The 23,240-nt window shown below is 37.5% G+C and overlaps 1 protein-coding gene across 4 annotated transcripts in view; it reads left to right on the top strand.

Moving 5' to 3' along the window:
• LOC147534152 (calcium-dependent lipid-binding family protein) overlaps positions 1–23,014 on the top strand; it is a 46,958-nt gene extending 23,944 nt beyond the window's left edge. For 2 of the 4 annotated variants that reach the window (XM_086647165.1, XM_086647167.1), the window contains exons 29-64: positions 967–1,080; positions 1,289–1,473; positions 1,733–1,841; positions 1,945–2,088; positions 3,018–3,293; positions 3,467–4,138; positions 4,278–4,490; positions 4,622–4,725; positions 6,039–6,334; positions 6,509–6,593; positions 7,708–8,406; positions 8,534–8,852; positions 9,413–9,571; positions 9,669–9,832; positions 9,949–10,129; positions 10,243–10,512; positions 10,598–10,804; positions 11,702–11,756; positions 12,797–12,927; positions 13,838–14,356; positions 14,462–15,292; positions 15,381–15,460; positions 15,749–16,178; positions 16,308–16,394; positions 16,609–16,761; positions 16,857–17,041; positions 17,762–18,301; positions 18,475–18,652; positions 18,761–18,909; positions 19,000–19,126; positions 19,436–19,657; positions 19,937–20,293; positions 20,731–20,889; positions 20,993–21,280; positions 21,654–21,902; positions 22,769–23,014. In XM_086647165.1, the coding sequence (XP_086503291.1) occupies positions 967–1,080; positions 1,289–1,473; positions 1,733–1,841; positions 1,945–2,088; positions 3,018–3,293; positions 3,467–4,138; positions 4,278–4,490; positions 4,622–4,725; positions 6,039–6,334; positions 6,509–6,593; positions 7,708–8,406; positions 8,534–8,852; positions 9,413–9,571; positions 9,669–9,832; positions 9,949–10,129; positions 10,243–10,512; positions 10,598–10,804; positions 11,702–11,756; positions 12,797–12,927; positions 13,838–14,356; positions 14,462–15,292; positions 15,381–15,460; positions 15,749–16,178; positions 16,308–16,394; positions 16,609–16,761; positions 16,857–17,041; positions 17,762–18,301; positions 18,475–18,652; positions 18,761–18,909; positions 19,000–19,126; positions 19,436–19,657; positions 19,937–20,293; positions 20,731–20,889; positions 20,993–21,280; positions 21,654–21,809 (8,844 nt within the window). In that variant the 3' untranslated portion in view covers positions 21,810–21,902; positions 22,769–23,014. The remainder of the gene's footprint in view (positions 1–966; positions 1,081–1,288; positions 1,474–1,732; positions 1,842–1,944; positions 2,089–3,017; positions 3,294–3,466; positions 4,139–4,277; positions 4,491–4,621; positions 4,726–6,038; positions 6,335–6,508; positions 6,594–7,707; positions 8,407–8,533; positions 8,853–9,412; positions 9,572–9,668; positions 9,833–9,948; positions 10,130–10,242; positions 10,513–10,597; positions 10,805–11,701; positions 11,757–12,796; positions 12,928–13,837; positions 14,357–14,461; positions 15,293–15,380; positions 15,461–15,748; positions 16,179–16,307; positions 16,395–16,608; positions 16,762–16,856; positions 17,042–17,761; positions 18,302–18,474; positions 18,653–18,760; positions 18,910–18,999; positions 19,127–19,435; positions 19,658–19,936; positions 20,294–20,730; positions 20,890–20,992; positions 21,281–21,653; positions 21,903–22,768) is intronic. The other 2 variants (XM_086647166.1, XM_086647168.1) reach the window with 1 other exon arrangement.
• Positions 23,015–23,240: the final 226 nt, after the last annotated feature.

Genomic DNA, 23,240 nt, shown 5'->3' on the forward strand with positions numbered 1-23,240 from the left:
CCACTCAGAAGACTGATAGGTCGAAAATCCGCAAGGGTTTCCTCTTTAATCTTCTTTGGGATCAGAACAATAAAGGTTTGATTGACTCACCAATCCAGTTGAGCAGTAAGAAAAAACTCCTGGACCATGTTCATAACATTACTCTTGATAGTATCCCAACATCTCGAGAAAAGAATCGGGAGTCCATCCAGTTAGGGGGCTTTATCCTTTGGTCTTCAATTGATCTGAGAACCCGTCCAGTGCATGGTGCTTCAAGATGGCTGGAGTTATCAGAAGAATATCCTCGGCAGGTCCATGTTATCTATACCCGACCTCCAGAACTTCCCTGTATACAAGTTACTGAAGTGTTCCACAGCAGCTCTCTTGATCTCACGGTCCTCTGTAATAGCTCTGCCTTCTTCAAGGATGATACTAATGCGATTTCTTCTAGATCTGCAGTTGATGATTTTGTGGAGATATGCTGAATTTCGATCTCCCGCCTTTATCTATTGGACCCTAGACTTCTGTCATAGACTGATTTCGTCCAAGTTAAGCATTTTCTGATGTTCTACCCTCTTACCTCTTCTGGCCTCAAAGTCCAAGAGGGGAAGTGGTGCGTCTTCTTCCTCCTTATCCCATGAGGATATCTGCTCCTTAAGATGGAATAGCTTGTTATTGAAACTCCTGAATTTTGCTTACATGAACATACATGAAGAGCCAAAGCTTTCTCCTAGTTTTCGGGGAAATTTGGCTGGTCCATACGATACGATAAGCTTGCTAGTAGACAGTCAATTATAATAGTCAAATCTTCCTGTCGCGTACTGTTATTCTAGTGGCTATTGAAGTCAACTCTGGACTGTTAACAGTTATATAATGAAATCGCTGAGGAGTCACCTTTACCTAGATTTATATATCAAATCTCTTTACTTCTTGGTTGATGCATGGTTTCAGAATATTCATTGTACTAACACATTCTATTGTTTATAGTTCACTTTTAATTCTTATAGTTGCGGAGATGAAGATTACGAAGGATATGATTACAGTTTGTCCGGCCGACTTTCTGCTGTTCGCATTGTTTTCCTCTATAAGTTTGTTCAGGAGGCAAGTATGTCTGAACTAAATCTGATTTTAACGCCAATGCATCAGCGCTTTTCAAAATGTTAAAGATGACATCAATTCTCTTTGTAGATAAACATTATACTTCTACCCTGTTCATTTATATTAGTGGTGTGTAACTGAATTAAGATAGTTTGTGTTGCTTTGGTTAAAATGCTTTTGAAAATAAATCTGAAGATATATGCTTCTGCAGGTCACTATGTACTTTATGGAACTTGCAACTCCACGCACAGAAGGAGCAATTAAGCTTGTTGACAAAGTTGGGGGCTTTGAGTGGTTAATCCAGAAATCTGAGATCGATGGAGCCTCTGCAATAAAGCTAGATCTATCACTGGATACACCGATAATTATCATTCCCCGGAATTCAATGAGCAATGAGTCCGTGTTTCTATTGATCCCGTGTTTCTCATTTTAATTCTTTTGTAGTGTCTGAGATTTTGATAGGTTGTTACTAGATGCCCGTAATTAAGCTCTTTCAAACGTCAAGTTTGTTTCTGGGAGTCAGTCTATTATATGTTAAGGCCTATATCTCATGTAACACGGGCATAATACATAAGCAAGGATTATTACTTTATCACATTTCTCCTCAGTTAGAAGGATGTGCAAATAACATCTCTGATGTTTATTGTTTTTCCAGTTTCATGCAACTTGATTTGGGCCAGCTACAAGTTACAAATGAGATTACTTGGCATGGAAGTTCAGAGGACGATACTTCTGCAGTCCACCTCGACGTTCTTCATGCTGAGGTGAGTTACGTAGTGGTAAATCGTCTTAAGTTTAGTCTATTCATGTGATTTCTGTTTCCTTACTTTTAATCGACATTACTTCCCTTTCCTTTCTATGTTACAGATTTTTGGAATTAACATGGCTATAGGAGTCAATGGTCTCATAGGGAAGCCAATGATACGAGAAGGCCAGGGACTTCATATCTACGTTAGCCGCAGTTTAAGAGATGTTTTTAGGAAGGTTCCAACTCTTTCTGTTGAAATCAAGGTAAGGTTTTGACCTTCAATACTTGTGTTAAGAAGTCATAAATGATGATTTTACCTATTTGGCATAGGAAATTCATTCCCTGGTGTCTGTCCAGTGAGGATTTTACTAAGAAATGTCTCACAGATGAAAAATCATGTTGTTCTTCGTACATTTGCTTTCCACAACTCCTTGCACAGAGATGGCTCAGTTCTTTGATCTCTCAGGCTGTCGTAGTGAGTCTCAACTGATAATTCCTTTCCTTCGTCTAATGTTGAACCTTGGGCATCTTCTTCGTTTGATATTTCTGCTGGCGCTAGACCATAAGTGTTGGAAACCTCTCCTCTCCCAAGTTAATAATAGTTGTTCTCCATTGAGAGTTGCACCCCCTCCTTTCTCATCCCTGATTGTTACTTAATCAGAGACGCTAGGTACAGATCCTTAAAAAGATTAAATAGGGATCCTCCCTCGCACCAAAGATTTTTCCAGCATAATTATTATTCTCCCTGTATGCCGGGTTTGAACTCGGCAAACCTTATCATTCTTGGAGTTGGAGCATTAGCCACTCCTCTCCAAATATATACTCCGTATAGAACTTATATTGGTTTCAGCCTTTCAGGTCCCACCGAAACTCTTGTACTCTATTTGGCTAATGGCTAGAAAACCCTTCTCCTGGATAACATGTTTTTCTGAAGCAAGCCTTCAATTGAAGAATTATTATTTTACCTAAGGGAGCTGTATTTGTCAGGCCGTTCCTTGTCTTGCTATACCGGTTTGGTAGTTGATATTGATGGTGTACCTGTTGTATTGCTTTGTTAATTTTTTAGATTTCAATATTTTGCTTGTCTATCTATTTTCCGGGGTCATTTAGTCGCTTCTAGTTCATTGAAGTTTGCTTCTATCTAGATAACTAACAAAGTTGAACTTGTTGGATGTAAAAATATTCTGGACAGATTGGTTCGTTACATGGCGTGATGTCTGACAAGGAATATGATGTTATTCTCAATTGTGCTTACATGAACATAAATGAAGAGCCAAAGCTTCCTCCTAGTTTTCGTGGAAATTTGGCTGGTCCAAATGATACGATACGCATGCTAGTAGACAAAGTCAATTATAACAGTCAAATCTTCCTGTCACGCACTGTTACTGTAGTGGCTGTTGAAGTCAACTCTGCACTGTTAGAGCTATATAATGGAATTGCTGAGGAGTCACCTCTTGCTCAGATTGCTGTGAGTATTTCATTCCTTCTGCTTCAATCCTTTGGATACTCGATTTTCTTTTCTGATCCTCTGATTTTCTTTTTGTCACCATTATTTTTATTTGGTGTTAGGTTATGATATTATAGCTGTTCGATAATTTCAGTGCTTCTTGTTTGGCTAACTTCTAATCCATGTATGTACAGCTTGAAGGTCTTTGGGTATCATATCGGATGACTTCATTGTCAGAAACAGATCTATATGTTACGATACCCATATTTTCTATTATTGATATCCGTCCTGATACAAAACCTGAAATGCGCTTGATGCTTGGATCTTCATCTGATATATCAAAGCAAGGCTCTGGAAAAGTTCCTACTGGCTTTTCTAAAGCTGACTCTATGAGGAAGAACCTAGAGGCTGTCGCTGGCTTGGATGTTCCAAATCCGACTATGCTTTTAATTGACTATAGACTGCGGTCATCTTCTCAGTCATATGTCCTCCGCCTCCAACACCCTCGTGTCCTTGTAGTTTTGGACTTCCTTCTTGCGGTGGGTGAATTTTTTGTGCCATCTTTGGGTGCTATAACAGGAAGAGAGGAAACTTTGGATCCAAAGAATGACCCTATTACCAAAGATAATAATATCATACTAAATTCGACCATATATAGACAGACCGAAGATGTGGTTAACCTATCCCCTGATAGGCAGTTGGTTGCTGATGCTTTAGGGGTTGATGAATACTTGTATGATGGTTGTGGACAGACTATTGTTTTAAATGAAGAAGCTGGTACAAAAGAAACCTCATGTTCCAGATTTCATCCTATTATTGTAGTAGGACGCGGTAAGAGGTTGCGGTTTGTGAATGTAAAAATTAAGGTACTATACTCGTAATTATCATGCACTTTCATTCGCAAAAGAGGCAGCACTCACAAAAGTCATCCACAACTTACATTTATATTGTTTCCTCCAACTTTATGTAAATCTTAACCTTGTATCTGTTATTTCTCAAACTCAGAATGGTGCCTTACTGAGAACACATACGTACTTGAGCAATGAGAGCAGCTATTCAGTTTGTGTAGAGGATGGTGTAATCATTGACAATATCACCAATGAAACTGAGTCTGAGAGTCTCTATTATTTTCATGAGTCATCAGATGCTTCTTCTGTTGCCTTAACTTATCCTGACTGTGGCTTGAATCAGATACTCAGTGTTACTTTTGAAGCCCAGGTAGCATGTCCTTCCTTTTACATTTGTGAGAAAATTTCATATTTTCATTATTTATTTTGTTGTGAATGATGAATCTTGATATCTGTTGAAGATGGTAGGATTACTTAATTTTGTTCTCCTGAAATGTGTAGGCTGTGTCTCCTGAGTTTACCTTCTACGATAGTACAAAATCATCTGTGGATGATTCTTCACATTGCGAAAAGCTTCTTCGCATGAAAATGAATCTAAGCTTCATGTGAGTAACCACTCTTTGAATGTGCAACTTTGGCGTTTCTATTTTCTGATACTTCGAATGGCTGTTCTTTATGCAATACATCTTGGTGCAACCAAGTTCATTATGGGGCCCTCATGGCTTTTCGTGTATTGAATAAGGATCAGCAGCTTAGTTAATGGTCAAAAAGTTGTATAAATTTGTTTTGAATCAAAATCCTATTATGAGCTAAAGGAAAGTTGATTTAAGATTAAAAAAAAAAGATTTGTTAGAAATTTGGAAAGAACAAATTTGGAAGTTAGTCCGGCGTTCTTTTGTAAGTTATTTTTACATTATAGAGAAAATGTTTTTATTGACGATTGTGAAAGTCTGACATTTATGCTGAAATAATCTTATATAAGAAAGATCTGACTCTGGTGGTTGAATGTCTCATTTAACATCTTTTTGTCTTTTATTTCGTAATTCTAATTTTGTTGGAAGTTAAGGAAATTAGTACATTTCTAAACAATTTTATATGTAATATCCTTAACTTTCAAGAAAATTACAATCACAACACAAAAGACAAAAAGATGTTAAATGAGGCTTTCTTTTAATATCATGACTTCATTAGATCGTTCGTATATAAATTGTTAGATTAATCTTGAGTTCTTTACCATTAGTTAGGGAACATAAAGAAAACACTTGTATGTTGTTATATGTATATATATATATATATATATATATATATATATATATATATATTCTGTATGTTGTTATATGTTGTTATATGTATATATATATATATATATATATATATATATATATATATATATATATTTCCTTGTAACGAAGTGAAAAAGATTGTATTACTTTTTATATAAGGTGTCATTTTCTTTATTCTGAAAGAACTAGTTTATACCTTTTATGCATTGAGGCATACACCTCAAGGTGGCGCTTCGCTTTTTCGGGGTAAATCGAGTTGAGGCGGGAAAAAAGAAAAACTAGACATTAACTGTGGTTGCTAGCAACCCACGAGAGAAGTTACTTGATCTACCAATGATGAAAATTTGGCATGATTTCAATCTTATGCACTAGAATACCAGACATTCTCAGATACCCATTTTTGTGTGAAAGGTTCTCCTTTTTACACTTTGAAGTCTCTACGTTGTTTAACATTCTAGTCCAATGTATATGCAAGGTCTTTGATATCTTAAGCTCTCATACTGGGACCGACTCTTCACGCTTTAGTGTATCTTGCTCCTTCCAATTCCAAGAGGATTTTAAGTGATATTTCTTTGGTGAGTGATAAGCAATAGATGTCTGTCCTTAAGTTTTCTGTTTGTGGTTGTATTGATCAGGTACGCATCAAAAGAAAATGACACTTGGATAAGAACCCTGGTAAAGGATCTCACTGTTGAGGCTGGTTCGGGTCTTGTCATTCTTGATCCAGTCGATATTTCAGGAGGATACACATCTGTTAAAGACAAGACAAATATATCTTTTGTATCGACCGATATCTGCACTCGACTGTCTTTAAGTGTTATCTCGCTTGTTCTTAATCTTCAAAATCAGGCTGCTACAGCGCTTGAGCTTGGAAATGCCTGTCCACTGGCTTCTTGTACCAACTTTGATCGCCTCTGGGTGGCAGGAAAAGGTCTTTTTCTGAACTTAATATATGGTGTGGAAAATATTGTTTAACGTCATTTAGTTCCTTCAGTTTTGCGCATCATTCAAAAGTCTCCATGTGTTTATACTACAAAATTTGTAGTGAGAGAAACAAGTTGACGATCAATTTTATTTACGGCGCCTTGTATATTTGATTCTTCAGCAAGTGGAAACTCTTACAACCTTACCTTTTGGAGGCCTCGGGCTCCTGCAAACTATGTTATATTAGGGGATTGCGTGACATCGAGGTACTATAACTTATTTCTTTCTTTCGTTTGTGATTAGATGTGGAAGAGTTCTGCAACAAACCTATAGAGATGTTGCAGATGTAGAGAAAGAAGTTCAGATCCTTATTTTGTACCTTTTACTGTTCCATTTTCGAAATTCTGTTTCTTTATCTAGTTTAATTGGTTTATTACCCTTAAACTACTTTTTCTTAACGAGACATCATGTTGAGGTTGGGCCCCTACTGAACCTGACTACCGGAGGCTTTGGGTTTCTTTTTCATCAAGGAGATCAAAATATCCAAGAGATGAAAATAGACATAAATCCCTAGCATCAACTTTCTTTTCTCCAATAATCTGTTTCACTATTCTGTTGCATTCTGAATTCTATGTAAATAATTATCCATAGGTACTTTTCGAAATTTGGTAGCTGTTGAACTTCCTTTTGTATAAGAACACCCATTTAGAGTGCCGTGCTATTGAACCAACAAACCAATTTTGAGAGAAAAAATTCTTAGCATATTGAAAATATCCAGACACTTGCACATGCAGATTGCAGAATATAGGCCATTTGACAATACTGTTTGCAGATGGATGTAGCAAACATGAAATATTGAGATATGTGGTCTGAAAGCTATTATTTGAATAATTTGATAGGAAACACTGAAAATATTTATATGCTCACCTCTTGTAGATGAGAATATTGTTGAACTGAATATTTTGTTCATGCATAATAAATATCAGAAGATTGGCCCTCTTTACTTGTATTGTAATAGAAGCAACTGAATGTTTATATTAGCCTCGGCCCTAGTGTCTGGGCATATTGTATAGCATGAAAAAATGTGTTATGTCCATCACTTGCTACTACATCACAGGGAGATGAGATTGTGTAAATTAAGTTACTATCAGGCACTTCTTGTTTCTTGACTAATTATTTTCAGATGTTCCTTATTATTTTATTTACTCATCTTGACTCGTGTTTATTTCGAGTGCTCTTCTATAGTAAATTGTTCTGGTATGTTTCAACATTCTATTTCATTAATTTGGTTAAGAACTTTCTTGCCATGTATATGAGGATCAAGTTTGTGCTATTTTCTTTGCAATAATCAGTTAGGATATTAAGTTGTTACATTTGCAGGCCGATTCCTCCTTCACAGGTAGTAATGGCGGTGAGTAATACATATGGTCGTGTGCGGAAACCTCTAGGTTTCAAACTCATTGGTTTACTCGCTACTATTCTTGAGTCAGAAGGGGATGGAGAACAATCAGATGTTGATGGTGATTGCTCACTTTGGATGCCAATTCCACCATCCGGGTACTTAGCAATAGGGTGTGTAGCACATATAGGAAGCCTGCCACCACCAAATCACATTGTTTACTGCATACGTTCTGATCTTGTGACAACTACACTGTATTCAGAATGCATTTTTAGTGTTCAGTCAAAACCAAGATTTTTGTCTGGCTTTAGTATATGGCGTCTAGATAACGTTGTTGGATCATTTTATGCTCATCCTGAAGCACAGTGTCCTCCGAAGGACTTCAGTTGTGATTTGGGCCATGCTCTTTTGTGGAATTCGAATACACGTAACTCGTCCTACCAGTACGCTGCTTCAGATCTTGCTGACAAACGTGAAACCAATCAAGGAGGTAATAGTAGTTCAAGTTCTTCTGGATGGGACATCCTTAGATCAATGTCAAAGGCGAGTAGTTATATGTCCACCCCGCATTTTGAGAGGATTTGGTGGGATAAAGGAAGCGATCTCCGCCGACCAGTCTCAATTTGGCGACCGATACCACGCCCTGGTTATGCTGTAGTTGGTGATTGCATTACTGAAGGGTTAGACTTTTTTCTCTACATTGTCTGTAGCTTTCTTTATGACATCGTCAGTTTGTTACATACCTCGTCTGTTTGTTACATTTAATTTTTTGTTATCAAAGTCTGCTTGCTATTTTCCGGGTTTCAGGTTAGAGCCTCCTGCGCTGGGGATAATTTTTAAGTGCGACAATCCTGAGATTGCTGCAAGGCCTGTGCAGTTTGCAAAAGTTGCTCATATAGTGAGGAAAGGTCTTGATGACGCTTTCTTTTGGTTCCCTAGAGCCCCCCCTGGTTATGCATCTCTAGGGTGCATAGTATCAAAAACAGATGAAGCACCACAAACAGATTCCTTTTGCTGCCCGAGGTTGGATCTTGTTAACCCGGCAAATATTCGAGAGATGCCCATTTCGAGGTCATCTAGTTCAAAGGGTTCTCACTGTTGGAGCATTTGGAAAGTTGAAAATCAGGCAAGTTCGATCTTAAAATGTCAGTAGGTCGTCTATAGTTACAAGCGAAAATGATCCTTGGGATCTTAACTTTCTCTATTTACATTATTGCACCGCATGTTAACTTTTGGTCACAGATGAGTTACCCAGAACCATTTTGGTTTGGCTTGTGAGCCTTGGTTGAAGCCTGAAGGCATATTTATCTTTGGAAGGGAGAAGGAGGTAGTCGTTTTACTGACACTAAATCTAGACGTGCTTCCTTAAGAAATAAGGAAACTTCAATATGTCGAACTTAAAACTTATAAAGCTTTTTCTTTTGAAAACTCTTGCATTAGATGTAGAATAAAATGCTAAGATTTGCAAAAAAAAAAAATTCCGGCAGTAAAATTTAGCGACACAGCCTTACTCAGTAAGTCAGAATTCAGAAAGTATAAGTCGTAATTTGGTATTTATGCAAAAGCTCTTCTGTTATCTCTTTCTTTCCTTGACGTTGTTAATTTTCTTTATGATGGCCCAACAAAATAAATGCCTCATTGCTAACTTGTTGACATCGAATTCCTTTTTATATCTTGCTTCTGTAGGCCTGCACATTCTTTGCACGTCCTGATCTGAAAAAACCATCAAGTCGTTTGGCCTTCACTATAGGTGATCCAATGAAGCCAAAGACACGGGACAATGTAACTAGTGAGATAGAGCTAAGATGCTGTTCCTTGACTGTCCTGGACAGCTTATGTGGAACGGTATGCATGTCAGACGAAAATGAACTCGTATTGCTTGGATTCTGTTGAAAATGTTTCTCCATTTTGCTAATTAGCTATGTAATAAATGCCTTTCCAGATGACACCACTGTTTGATCTAACCATCATGAATATTAACCTCGCGACACATGGTCGTCTCGAGGCAATGAATGCTGTTCTAGGTTCTTCCATTGCTGCGTCTACGTTTAACACACAACTAGAAGCATGGGAGCCTCTTCTGGAGCCATTTGATGGGATATTCAAGTGAGATGCTTATGGACATTAATTGTGTTAAATTGGTGCATCTCACAATGTCGAAACTCGGTAGTTGTTTAATCGTTCATGATCTTATTAAATTTTTCGTTCACTTGTTTCTTTAGGTTTGAAACATATGATACTAATGAGCATATCCCATCAAGAATTGGAAAGCGAGTTCGGATTGCTGCTACAAGTACTTTAAATGTTAACATTAGTGCTGCGAACCTCAAGACATTTGCGGAGGCTACTGTGTCATGGAGAAGACATTCAGAATTTGAGAAGAAGTCAACAAAAGCAAATGAGGTCAATTGCATTTGAAGTTCTAACAGCTTCATTGCTTTAGGATTTATTATTTTTGTTTGACGGATAAGTTTGTGCAGTTCATGCAAGTACTTGATTGTCATGTATGTTTGCAGGGAACTGGAGGTCAGCTTCCACATGCAGATGATTCAGCTTTTTCTGCATTGGATGAAGATGATTTTCAGACAGTAATTATAGAGAATAAGCTTGGGTGTGACATTTTTCTTAAGAAAATTGAGCAAAATTCAGAAACAATTGAGCTGCTACAACATGAACAGTATGCTTCTGCATGGATTCCACCTCCAAGGTTTTCAGACAGATTAAATGTTGTGGCTGAATCTAGAGAAGGACGCAATTATGTTGCTGTACATATAACTGAGGCCAGGGTTGTATATACTACACCAGCTTATTTTGTTGTCACTGACCAATATCTTTATGAACCAAACTTGACGATGTGCTGGTTTTCTGTAGGGTCTACCAATTATGGATGACGGCAATGGTCATAGTTTCTTTTGTGCTTTACGTCTCGTTGTTGATAGTCAGGCAGCAGATCAACAAAAGCTTTTTCCTCAGAGTGCAAGAACCAAATGTGTTAAACCTTTTATTTGTAAGATAAATGATCTGCAACAAGGAACTGCCAAGTGGAATGAACTTTTTATATTCGAAGTTCCGCGAAAGGTATCTGTCATTTAACCGCAATAATATAAAGAGATTATGAGTTTTGACCATCATGTTTCTTGCCTAAGTAGGCTGCAGCATTCCTGATGTGAGGAATAGGCCGTCATTATAGCGGAGAGGAATAGTTTTTCACCGTTTGTGTAGCCTTCCTTTGCCTCCGCGCCTTTCAATATGATGCTGCCTTTTTCTGAAAAAGTACTACATTTATTGCATTTGATATGAAGGTTTAAACTAGAGGTTGGATGTTGTTATTGGTAACTTGTGAGGTTAAATGGGTAATAAACTTCGACGGCATCTAACATTTGCTAATGTCATAAACTATAGTGTTTTAAAGTTACAATTTCTGAGTAATTGGATCTTCAGAGTGTGGATATGTACCATCTGCCTACCTACTGGCTAAAATACTTGGATACTCCCTTTTCTGGTCATCGATACTTGGGCACTCGTGTAGGGCACTTCGATACTCTTATTGGATACTCGTAATCACTTTAATGGGTATAATGCGAGATTTTGTATGTAAATCTTGTTTGTACCTGCACACAATCATGTGACGAGCGTAAATACTACTCCGGGCAATATTTTTGTGTAAATGTGACAATATTGGATCTGGTAATAAAATTATTAGTGATTAAGGATCTAATAGCAGTTGTCGTTTGAGGCTTGACCCTCTATTGGCTGTTTTTCATTCTGTGTCTGATACCTCTTACTTGTGCTTGCATAGGCAATTGGAGAATGTCATGATACCTAATAGGGCGCATACCTTATGTGGTCCCTCACTTGAATACTTGTATATGTAAAATTCTGATCATGTATCATACAGATTTCTGTTTCTGAACAAGCATTTAGCAATCCAAGATTCATTTTGAGGAAAGTTGTAAAGATTTACTTTTGTTCCAGGGTCTGGCTAAGTTGGAAGTGGAGGTAACAAATCTTTCTGCAAAAGCTGGCAAAGGTATTTCCTGTAACACTAATCTTAAGCGTGCTCTCAAGTCTCAAGTGTAATTGCTGTCAGTTTGGTTTACTGCATGTCAGGTCTGTTTTTTGTGCGTCAATCTATGCTAATTATCATTATTATGGTCATGATTCTCATAGCATCTTTATCTTCTTCTCTCCGAACAAAACCATATTTTGAATTAAGCTTGTTTCTGATGTTTGAATTGTTTTTGAAGAAAATCAAAATCTGTTGAAACGGTCGCAAGGATAAACTATGCTACAGAGAAATAGAAGCACATTAATATTCCTCTTCTTCTATTCTAAATAAAACTATATTTTGATTTAAGCTTGTTTTTGATGTTTGTGTTCCTTTTTGAGAAAAAAACAAGCCGTTGAAATGGTCGCAAGCATAAAGAATGTTGCAAAAATAGGAACACATAAATATAAATGTATAAAACAATATCTGTGTCAGAAAGATAAACCTTTTCTAACTCTGATTTTAGAAATTTTTATCTTTTAGTTTTCAGCCGTAATATTATTTTTAAATATATATGAATGATGAGTTAGGTGAGTCATAGATGAGCACATCTCCAGAAAATGTTTTGAAAAATATCTTACTGTCATACGTAAACAAATTATTTGGATATTTAGTATGGTTAATAAACAAGGTGGGTGGTTTGGCGAAACAAGATCACTTTCCGGGGAAACAAGATCGTTTGAGTGAGAAAATCTGATCCAATTTCTTCTCTTCAAGCCGGCAATGGTGGGAGGAGAGGAGAAAGAGGAATTTTTTTTATGGTCGCCCGCGACTTTGCCAGAGTGAAGTAAAGAAGAGGTGGTGGGGGCTTGAGGGAAGCAAAAGAGATAAAAAAAAAATTCCACCCAAAATTTTGTACCCCGGAATTTTCTTGTTTCCCCAAAGTGGCAGCCAGAAACAAACATGTCATGCTTGATTCAGGTTCACCATTCACCACGTACAGTTTTTGGTGAAGAGAAAATAATTTCAGATTGCACTTTTATAGTTTTAATTCGTTTCGTTTTAATGTTATATATATACAGGTGAAGTAGTTGGTGCAGTTTCTATTTCTACTGGAAGTGGAACAACTACACTGAAAAAAATTGCCTCTGGAAGGATGCTACGTGTACTATCTGATATAAAAAGCACCGAATCATATCCACTAAAGAAGAGGGTCAGCTCCTTTCTTTGATGATCTGTATGTTTGCATATCTGCTATGAATGTCATAATTTCAGTCGATGCCAAAATAAATCCACAAATACAGACACATACATAATCCTATAATTACTCGTATTGTACTAATACTAAACATTCACCAAAAAGACCAAAGCAGATAGGAAATCTGATTTGCTGTTTCCTTTTGTATGTAATTCCACTGTGATAATTAAAAAATTAATGAAATTAGAGAAAAATAGTGAGAGAAGTTCAATACTTTGGAGATTATTTTTTTTTTCCACCTGAGTTTATGAGGAACTGCTGGTTAATCTTTTTCCTTGAACAAGCAAAAATTATAAGGCCCTGAAGTAAATAATGATTACAGGAATAAATTGAGGGAGAATAGAGCGAACTGACATGCTTCATTTAAAAGTCCTACCTTTCGATGCTCTCTGCAAATTTAGTGCATCTACCCAATAAACGAAATTATGGTTCCTCCATCTTCTTCTTTTGTTAGGCATGAACTGTTCTAACTTGATCAATACCACAAATAATTTCTTAAAATGTTCTCTTGTTGAAGTTGTCAGTAGCTCACCAATAATTGATCTACTTAATCTTTTATAACCCGGCTCTTGTTTTTAGCACATCACTGTTAACACTCAAATGAAGCCCAAATCTATAGTCTAACTTTTTAGCATATTACTATGAACAATCTTAATTAACTCCAAATAAAAAGACATAGGTGTATAGTTTATGCTCACATGTGGGTCCATGATCAGTATATGATTTTAAGGAAAATCCAAACCATAAAAGAACACTCGATAGTTTTACTTGCCCAATGTCTGCATGAGTGTACACGTCATTTAAATATTTATGCCTCTTGTTTCAATTAGTCTATATTTTGTTTGTCACTGCCTAACTTGTCTAGGTACAGTTGAACATTGATGAAGGTTTAGGTGATTTTGGATGTCTATCAATTTCCACGAACTACTTTGAAAGGAACACAATTGCCAACATACAGAGGGGAATGGAAAGTGTGAATGAAGTTGACAGGGATGCGGGTTTTTGGATTGGTTTTGGAAAAGATGGGCCGTGGGAGAGTTTCAGGTCATTGCTGCCTCTATCTGTTGTCCCGAGGTCACTAAAAGAAAATTTCATTGCCTTGGAAGTGGTTATGAAGAATGGAAAGAAACATGCAATCTTAAGAGGTCTTGCCACGGTTGTTAACGATTCAGATGTTAACTTTGATTTATCTGTTTGTCCTGTGTCCTTGCTTCGAAATCGTACACCTTCAACTTCAGAAGGGAGCCATCTAAATGCTATTGTAGAAGAGGTCTTTGAGAACCAACGGTATCAATCGCTTTCTGGTTGGGGGAGCAAGTGGCCTGGTTTTCATGGTCATGATCCAGCACGATGGAGTAATAGAGACTTCTCATATTCGTCAAAGGTGACTATGACCACTATATACGCGTTTATATAGCACAAACTTATTTTTAATAGAGCGACTTATTTAAGGTCTTTGTTAACTTACTGTCTTTTTCTTTATATGAAGGATTTTTTTGAGACTCCCCTGCCTTCCGGGTGGCAATGGACCACTTCTTGGACAGTTGATAATTCCCAATTTGTGGACAAGGACGGTTGGGCATATGCACCTGACTTCCAGAGCTTAAGATGGCCTCCGACTTCTTCAAAGTCACGCACAAAATCATCCCTTGATTTTGTTCGTCGAAGGCGGTGGATTCGTACAAGGCAACCGTTAAATACTGGAAAGTTTGGTAATGTGCACGATGTTGTCACTGTTCTGACTCCTGGATCATCATCTATTTTACCTTGGAGGAGCACAGCTAGGGATTCTGATCTTTGTTTACAAGTCCGTCCTCATATAGATTACCCTGAACCCCCATACACATGGGGTCATAGCATTGCTGCTGGTTCTGGCTATGCCTGTGAGAATGACAAATTATTCTCTGATCAGGGTTCCCTTTCAAGACAAAATACCATGCAGCGCGGAAATGTATGGGCTACTAGTGGTTTTAGGCTGAACCAGATTGAGAAGAAAGATATTCTTTTACATTGTGATCCAGGTACTAGTGGTAAGCAATATTTTTGGCTTAGCATTGGCACTGACGCCTCTGTTCTTCACACTGAATTAAATGCACCTGTATATGATTGGAAAGTATCTATAAATTCTCCATTGAAGTTGGAGAACAGACTTCCTTGTCCAGCAGAATTTACAATATGGGAGAGAACGAAGGATGGAACTAGTTTTAAGCGTCAACATGGTATTATCTCATCTCGCAGGAGTGTACATATTTATTCAGCAGATGTGCAGAAACCTATTTATCTTACTTTATTTGTTCAAGGTGGTTGGGTTCTGGAAAAGGTAACCAGCGTGTTTCTCGATTTTGTGCGAGTTTATGCTTTTAAATTTGGATATATTTAATGTTTCCTCTGTCTGTTTTTTTCCACAGGATCCTATTTTAATTCTGGATCTTTCTTCCTCTCTTGATCATGGCTCATTCTTTTGGATGGTTCACCAGCAAAGTAAAAGGTTTGCAGACAAATTCCTCTCAGTGAAGCTTGATGTTATTCTTATAATGTTAAAATCAGTAATTTTTGTTTGGTGACCATAACATTTCCTGATAGAGCAAAACACGGTTGTGGTACAAACTGTAGATTGTATGAAGGAACTGTTTCTTAGTATGCACAGCATAACTGGTATCGTCAAAATACTGCTAGGTTCATACATAAATAACAAAATTCCCTGTGCATATATATAATGCCACTAGTGCAGATCTTGTTTCTGATTGAGACTGTCATAATAATTTGTCTTGTGCAGGAGATTGCGTGTGAGTGTTGATCGTGAGATGGGGGGATCTAATGCTGCTCCTAAAACAATAAGGTTTTTTGTTCCGTATTGGATAAGCAATGATTCATCTGTCCCGTTGTCATATCGAGTGGTTGAGGTTGAACCTTTGGAGAGTGCGGAAGCTGATAAAAGTAAGCAATCGTTAAGAAGTGCTTCAAGCTCAAGTTATCGAAAGAATACTAGCATCAGGAAACACCCTCAAGTACTTGAAGAAATCGAGGAATCAAGCCCTACCCCAGTCATGTTATCTCCACAGGACTACGTGGGACGAGGTGGTGGGTCATCATCTTTCTCATCTCGTCATGACAGAAATCTATCTCGACGAGTGGGTATCTCTGTAGCTATTCGTCATTCTGACTACTACAGTACTGGGGTTTCTCTCACGGAGCTGGAAAATAAGGTATAAGGAGCATGTGAATTCACAATTTTGTGGCTTACATTCATAATGTTGTTTTCCTCAATTAATTGAAGTATAAGTAGTAACGTACTAACATAGAACACAGCTCATAAACCTTGATTTATTTTGCAGGAACACATTGACGTCAAGGCATTTGCTTCAAGTGGATCGTATTACAAGCTTTCAGCACTACTTAACATGACATCAGACAGAACCAAGGTCAGAATCTTTTACATTGGCACTAATACTAGCTTTAGTTGTATTGTGGTTCAAATATTATCGTCAGTTGATTATTCAAATATTATCGTCAGTTGATTATCCATATTTCATTTTGCTTTCTGGAAAGATCATAAAGATGTAGGCGCGCATACTAAGATAGCTGGAGCATCGTGCATTTTTTCAGCAAACAATTGATAAAATAGTGTTTCTGCAGGTTGTTCATTTTCAACCACAAATTGTATTTATCAATAGGATTGGTCAGAGCATATCTTTGCAGCAGTATGAAACTGAGTCCGAGGAATGGTTTCATCCAACTGATCCTCCAAAATCATTTGAATGGAAATCTTCGGCCATTGAGTTGTTAAAAGTCAGTGTTCATCACTCATCTGTTTAAGCTTCTCTATATTAGAATTGTGGAATTCGAGGTTTCATGATTGATAGATTTTTTTGCTCTGCTTTCAGCTAAGAATTGATGGATACAAGTGGAGTACACCATTCAGCATTAATTGTGAAGGTGTAATGTGTGTCCACTTGAAGAATAATGTCGGAAGTGACCAGATGTCTGTAAGAGTAGAAGTCCGAAGTGGAACCAAAAACTCACGCTATGAAGTCCTTTTCCGCCCTTGTTCATTGTCAAGTCCTTACAGGTAAAAAAAATCTCATAAAATGTATTCATGCTCAATTTTATTTTTTATATAGATTTTAAGGAAATGATGACCTTTTCTGCCTTTTGATCTTGAAAAGCTTAGAAATATTAGGAGAGGAAACTGTGTGGTAGAATCATTACATACTTTCATTATCATAAACATCCTAATTGGTAAAATTTCTATTTAATTAGCTTTTTCCACACTCTTCTCAATAGTTTCAGTTTAGGGACAACCTTCCATAGGTACAGAGTATATATTTTATCAATTCAATTACCATTTTATAGCAAGAAGATTTTTCTCGATCAGCAATGGTCAACTTGGATAAAACAAATGTAAGAAATGCTTTACTAATCAATCAAGATGCAAGAATTACTGAGGATGGAAAATATACGATCTCTTTTCAGATACTAATACACCTGGAGATGTCTGTCCTCTCCAATCGCTTCCTTATCTGTTCTCTACCTTCACTCTTTGCATTTGACTATTTCACCGGAGATATCAAAATATTTTGCTAGTAATGGAAGTTTCCTTTTCACCTTTATTACATGTTTGGACTTTGGGGTAATTTGAGAATCGTGCTGCAATTGGATGGTTGTATAAAATGTTTGAAGTGAAGTTCAGTAACTGAACTTTTCTTCAAACATTTTGTATGTTCAGTTTCATTTATATGCATTTGGTTCAGTTTGGTCTCCTCCTGCTTAAATTTTCAACTTGATACAGGATAGAGAACCGTTCTATGTTCCTACCTGTACGTTTTCGACAAGTGCATGGCAGCAGTGATTCCTGGCGTTCTCTTCTCCCTAATGCAGCTTCTTCGTTTTTATGGGAAGATCTAGGTAGAGAAAGATTACTGGAAATCCTAGTTGATGGAACTGATCCATCAAAATCAGAGAAGTATAATATTGATGAGATTTCCGACCAATATTTCGCCCATGGAACTAGTGGACCTGCTAGGGCCTTGCGTATTACTGTTCTCAAAGAAGAGAAGATGAATGTTGTTAAGATCAGTGACTTGATGCCAGAAGATGAACCTCCTTCTACAGTGCGTAGAAGAGCTCCATCGTCTTCCTCAAAAGTGGCTAGAACCGATGCTCAAAATGAACAACCACTTAATCCCACAGATAGTGAATTTCATTTTATTCTTGAGGTCACAGAGCTAGGCTTATCGATTATCGATCATACACCTGAGGAGATACTATACCTGTCAGTGCAGAATCTTATGCTGTCTCACTCAAGTGGCTTGGGCTCCGGCATCAGTAGGTAAGCTATTTCTTGTTGCAAGTAACTTAGTTCTTTAGAGTGTCTTACTCATTTAGTGACAAATGAAAACCATTATTTATTACCTACGCTTCAGATTACATTGCTTTCAAGGGTTAAGATCTGGTTTTCGGTAAACATGGTCTCAACAACCTCCATATTCCTTTGTATGACAGGTTTAAGTTAAGGATGAGTGCTCTCCAAGTGGATAACCAGTTGCCATTAACTCCTATGCCGGTTCTCTTCAGGCTTCAAAGAACTGGAGAACAGCTAGAGTACATCTTGAAATTTTCTTTTACAATGCAATCAAACGGTTCACTAGATATATGTGTCTACCCTTACATTGGTTTCCAAGTATGTTCTTAATGCCTTCACTCTTCTCCTAATCTTTCTTCTATAGGATTTTGTATTCTGATTTTAGTAATTGGTTGATTAATATCAAAATATTTCCTTTCGTTTCAGGGTCCTGAAAATTCTGTATTTTTGGTAAACATTCATGAACCAATCATATGGCGCCTTCATGAAATGATTCAGCAAGTTAATGCCAGTAGGCTACATGAGTCGGAGACACAAACTACTGCAGTTTCAGTTGATCCAATTATACAAATTGGGTACGTATAAGACACTAAATTTTAGCATTGAGATTTTGGTTTCTGGAATTATTTGAAGTTTCTTAAACAATACATTCTATTGTACTATAGTGTGCTTAATATCTCGGAAGTCCGATTCAAAGTGTCAATGGCTATGTCACCAACTCAACGGCCAAGGGGTGTACTTGGTTTCTGGTCGTCCTTGATGACTGCTTTGGGGAACACTGAGAATATGCCAGTAAGTTTGTCCTACTTTCTGCATGTGTATCTAATGGGGCTCTAAAATGCCACGCATTAAGCTTTTTGAGCCATGTATTTACGTCAGGGAGATGGATTTGTTAAGAAAATACAGTTCACATCATTTGTATGCTCTTGTTTGGTATCCTAAGTGAAACTAATACCAGTGGAGACTTAAATGATGAAAATAAAATTTAAATCGTCTGCCTGCTTTTGTTGTGATCCTAAATTCCTAAATTCCTAAAAGAATTTTTCAATATTGTATATAATTGGATATTGAAGACAACTTGTTCTGGCATGTATTCATCAGGTCAGGATTAACCAAAGGTTTCATGAAGACATATGTATGCGGCAGAGTGCTCTTATTAGTAATGCCATTTCAAATGTTCAAAAGGACCTTCTTGGTCAGCCACTTCAACTGCTCTCTGGTGTCGACATACTTGGGAATGCCAGCAGTGCATTGGGACATATGAGCAAAGGTGTTGCAGCTTTGTCAATGGACAAGAAGTTCATTCAAAGTCGCCAGAGACAGGTACTGAATTTATCTAAAAGCCCACATTCAGTTAGCTCTAAAATTAAATATGAGACTAGAATTGATTACAGACTCGTATTGAAGAATAGAAATCCCATAATCTTTAAACACTAAATTTAAAGGTTAACAGACAGGGAGCTTCTTTGTAACAAAATTGTAGTTCACTTTAACTATTCAACATTGCTGAAGGATTATGGTTACCTGCAAAGACTACATTATTTGACCAATTCAATTTTTTTAGTGTTGGCCTCATTCCAGTTCTTTAAAATCGCTTTGCAGGAAAGCAAAGTTGTGGGCGACTTTGGGGATGTTATCAGAGAGGGAGGGGGAGCCCTAGCTAAGGGTCTGTTTAGAGGAGTTACTGGCATCTTGACAAAGCCTCTCGAAGGTGCAAAATCATCTGGCGTGGAAGGTTTCGTTCAGGGAGTCGGTAAAGGTATCATAGGCGCTGCTGCACAGCCTGTGAGTGGCGTCCTGGATCTTTTATCGAAAACCACTGAAGGTGCAAATGCTGTAAGAATGAAGATAATGTCCGCTATAACTTCAGAAGAACAACTTCTTCGCCGCCGACTACCTCGAGTAATTAGTGCTGATAATTTGCTCCTCCCATATGATGATTACAAAGCACAGGGGCAGGTATTAACACTTCTTATATTTTACTCGTACACATCTTCAAAATGATCAGCACAATACGTAGCTGGAATGGTTTTTTTTTTGTAGATTAAACAATAGTCCAACTCTTGAGTTGTACCCAGTTGTGGAGACTGATTTACAGAACGAGGTTTTGCATATGAGCAAGGTTTTTTTATAGTCCTAACAATCGAGTGCAAGTTCACAGAAGATGTATGCAAAACCTCACATTATACCTATTGAAGTGACCATAATATGCAACAAGAGTATCCAAGTTCCCGTACGTGTATTTTACACGGCAAAAACTACTAAAAAGGAGGACTAAAGTAAACATAAATATTAAATACATAAATCAATGTGCATGTGTCAAAGTTATTATTATATTCCTTCGCCCCACAAATAAAAAGAACACTAATCTTTTTTCGTTTTAATATATGGTGCAGGTTATCTTACAGCTGGCTGAATCTGGTGCGTTTTTTAGCCAAGTCGATTTGTTTAAAGTCCGGGGCAAGTTTGCTTTGTCAGATTCCTATGAAGATCACTTTTTACTTCCGAAAGGAAAAATACTTGTAGTCACACATAGAAGGGTTATACTACTACAAGTAAAGTCTGATTCACTCTGCTATGTTGTTATCATTATTAATATGTTAATTCCAAAATTGATTTTTCCCACAACTGAAGTTTCAAATTCTATTATTTCAACAGCAACCTTCTAACATTATGGCTCAGAGAAAGTTCAGCCCTGCTAGAGATCCATGTTCAGTAATGTGGGAAGTGTTATGGGATAACCTCATGACAATGGAATTAACCCATGGAAAAAAAGACCACCCAGCTGCTCCTCCTTCACGCCTTATTCTCTACTTACAGACAAGAACAGCAGAGTCGAGGGATCATACTCGTGTTGTAAAATGCAACCGCGATTCTAAACAGTCTTTTGAAATTTATTCTTCAATAGAGCAAGCAATGAGCATTTATGGACCTAACCATGCAATGGTAACTCTCTCCTCTCTCTACGATCTCCATACACATGTTACCATGAACAGGCATACACGTATTTGTGTATTACACAGACAACACTGTATGGTTGATGACTCGTGAAAACTCATAAAATTCAAGAAGTTTTCGGTTGAAATCCTGTCAAAGCTCACTTGAAGCTTATCTGTGTAATAGACGTACATTAGTAAAAGTAAACCAACTTGTGACATGATTTTTAGTTTCTAGAGGTAATCAGTTTGAGTCGTTAGGTCATCTTCATGTGGGCTTTATAGCATTATGTTATGTATGTATGTATGTACATTACCAGATTCCTTTCTAACAGCTCCGAACTTGACCAAGTCATTCTAAAAAGAATTACAATTTTATACAGGCAACGCAGAAAAACAAAGTGACAAAGCCATATGCACCAGCTACTGACAGTACCAGTTTAGAAGTAATTCTGAAAGGAGGGGCCTCTATGTTGAGTCCCCAACAAATGCCAGCTTTGGGCACTCTGAGATCAACTTTTGGAAGCAGCTCGACTTGATTGATAAAGAATACAACATCCACAGTTCAATCCTGTCAGTGGTTTCCGTAGACCGTAGACGATGCTTCTTCTCGATTCAAACCTACATAAAAGGTAAACCATCTTTTATTACTTCAATTTATGGTTGTCAATTCTTGGCTATGTTGCACCATCTTCTACTTCCTGTTTTAGATGAACTGTTGGTGATTTTGCTGTCCTTACAATATATATTATCTACATAGCTCCTTCAGTGGTAACAGTTCTATACTTCTATCAACATAGTTACACTCGAAATCCAACACTTAAATGATGAAGATATGTGGGTTAACCAACAAATTGTTAGATACTAATCATCAACTCCCCATGATGTCTTAGGAAAAGCTCTGGTTCCTTATTGACCCAGTGACCCTCAGATCAAAGAATCACGCTAATCTCCGTTTATTGGATTATTACGATTATCATTCTATGATTTCTTTATATATGAACTATCAAAAATAGTACTGTTGGGATTACCCCGCATTGATTGTGGAAAGGGCACGGGGTGAGTTGAGGTTAGCTAGCTTTTGAGGTGAGAGAGGCCCAACACCTCCCGAGTCTAGTATCAGAGCCCAGGGTATAACAAGTCCCAATAGTCTGACCTCTTGAGCTAGCTTTTGGGGTGTGAGTCCCAAGACCACCCAACACTCTCAACCAATGCCGATTACATATGGCCGAAGTGGAAATACCCGTCCTTTTCCTGTTGATTATCTTTGATAATTTACTAATGAGATCTCTAAGTAGTTGGGACAACTGAGTGACTACTGGATTTTTAGTAGGCTCAGGAATCACTCAACTAACTAGGGGATCTGACGGGGCCGTAGCAGCGTAGCCCCGAAATCAACCGTGTCTTTGGTTCAATTGTGTAATTATTTTGTTACGATTGTTGGTGTATTTTTGACTTTGAACAAATGCGGCCTTGCCGTGGATCACTTGTTTTACAGGAATTGTAGATACACTTTTCTGCCATAGGAGGTTTGAGGAGTCCGCTGTAGAAGATTTTGTTGTTACGAATGCCTTCCTTCTCTCTATACTGGAATGGGAGGTAAAATTTTCGGTCTGCTAAAAGAGAAATAGAGGAATGTAAATATGTGATAAATTAACAAATATGAAAAAACCCTCCTTCACTTGTCAATATAATTTAAATTTGTTGTTCTTTATATGTGAACTGATCTTCCAATTTTCTTAAATTTTCGGGTACGATGTTAAGAGTTTAAATATGATAAATCGACAAGTATGTAAAAACCCTCCAACTCACACAAATAACATAAGTATTTTCTCATGCTGACTTAACTTTTTTTCTTAACATCAAATTGTACGTGACCTCGCCCTTCGAATCCTCTCTCTGGCTGTCTCTCCCTGCCTCCCCCTATCTCTCCTTTTTCTTTGGTAGCTGTAGGAACCATAGAACATAAT

The sequence above is a fragment of the Eschscholzia californica genome, unplaced genomic scaffold (genome assembly GCF_041429995.1).
Source record: "Eschscholzia californica isolate CP2 unplaced genomic scaffold, dmEscCali1.0.p SCAF_6, whole genome shotgun sequence".
NCBI classification, from domain to species: Eukaryota; Viridiplantae; Streptophyta; class Magnoliopsida; order Ranunculales; family Papaveraceae; genus Eschscholzia; species Eschscholzia californica.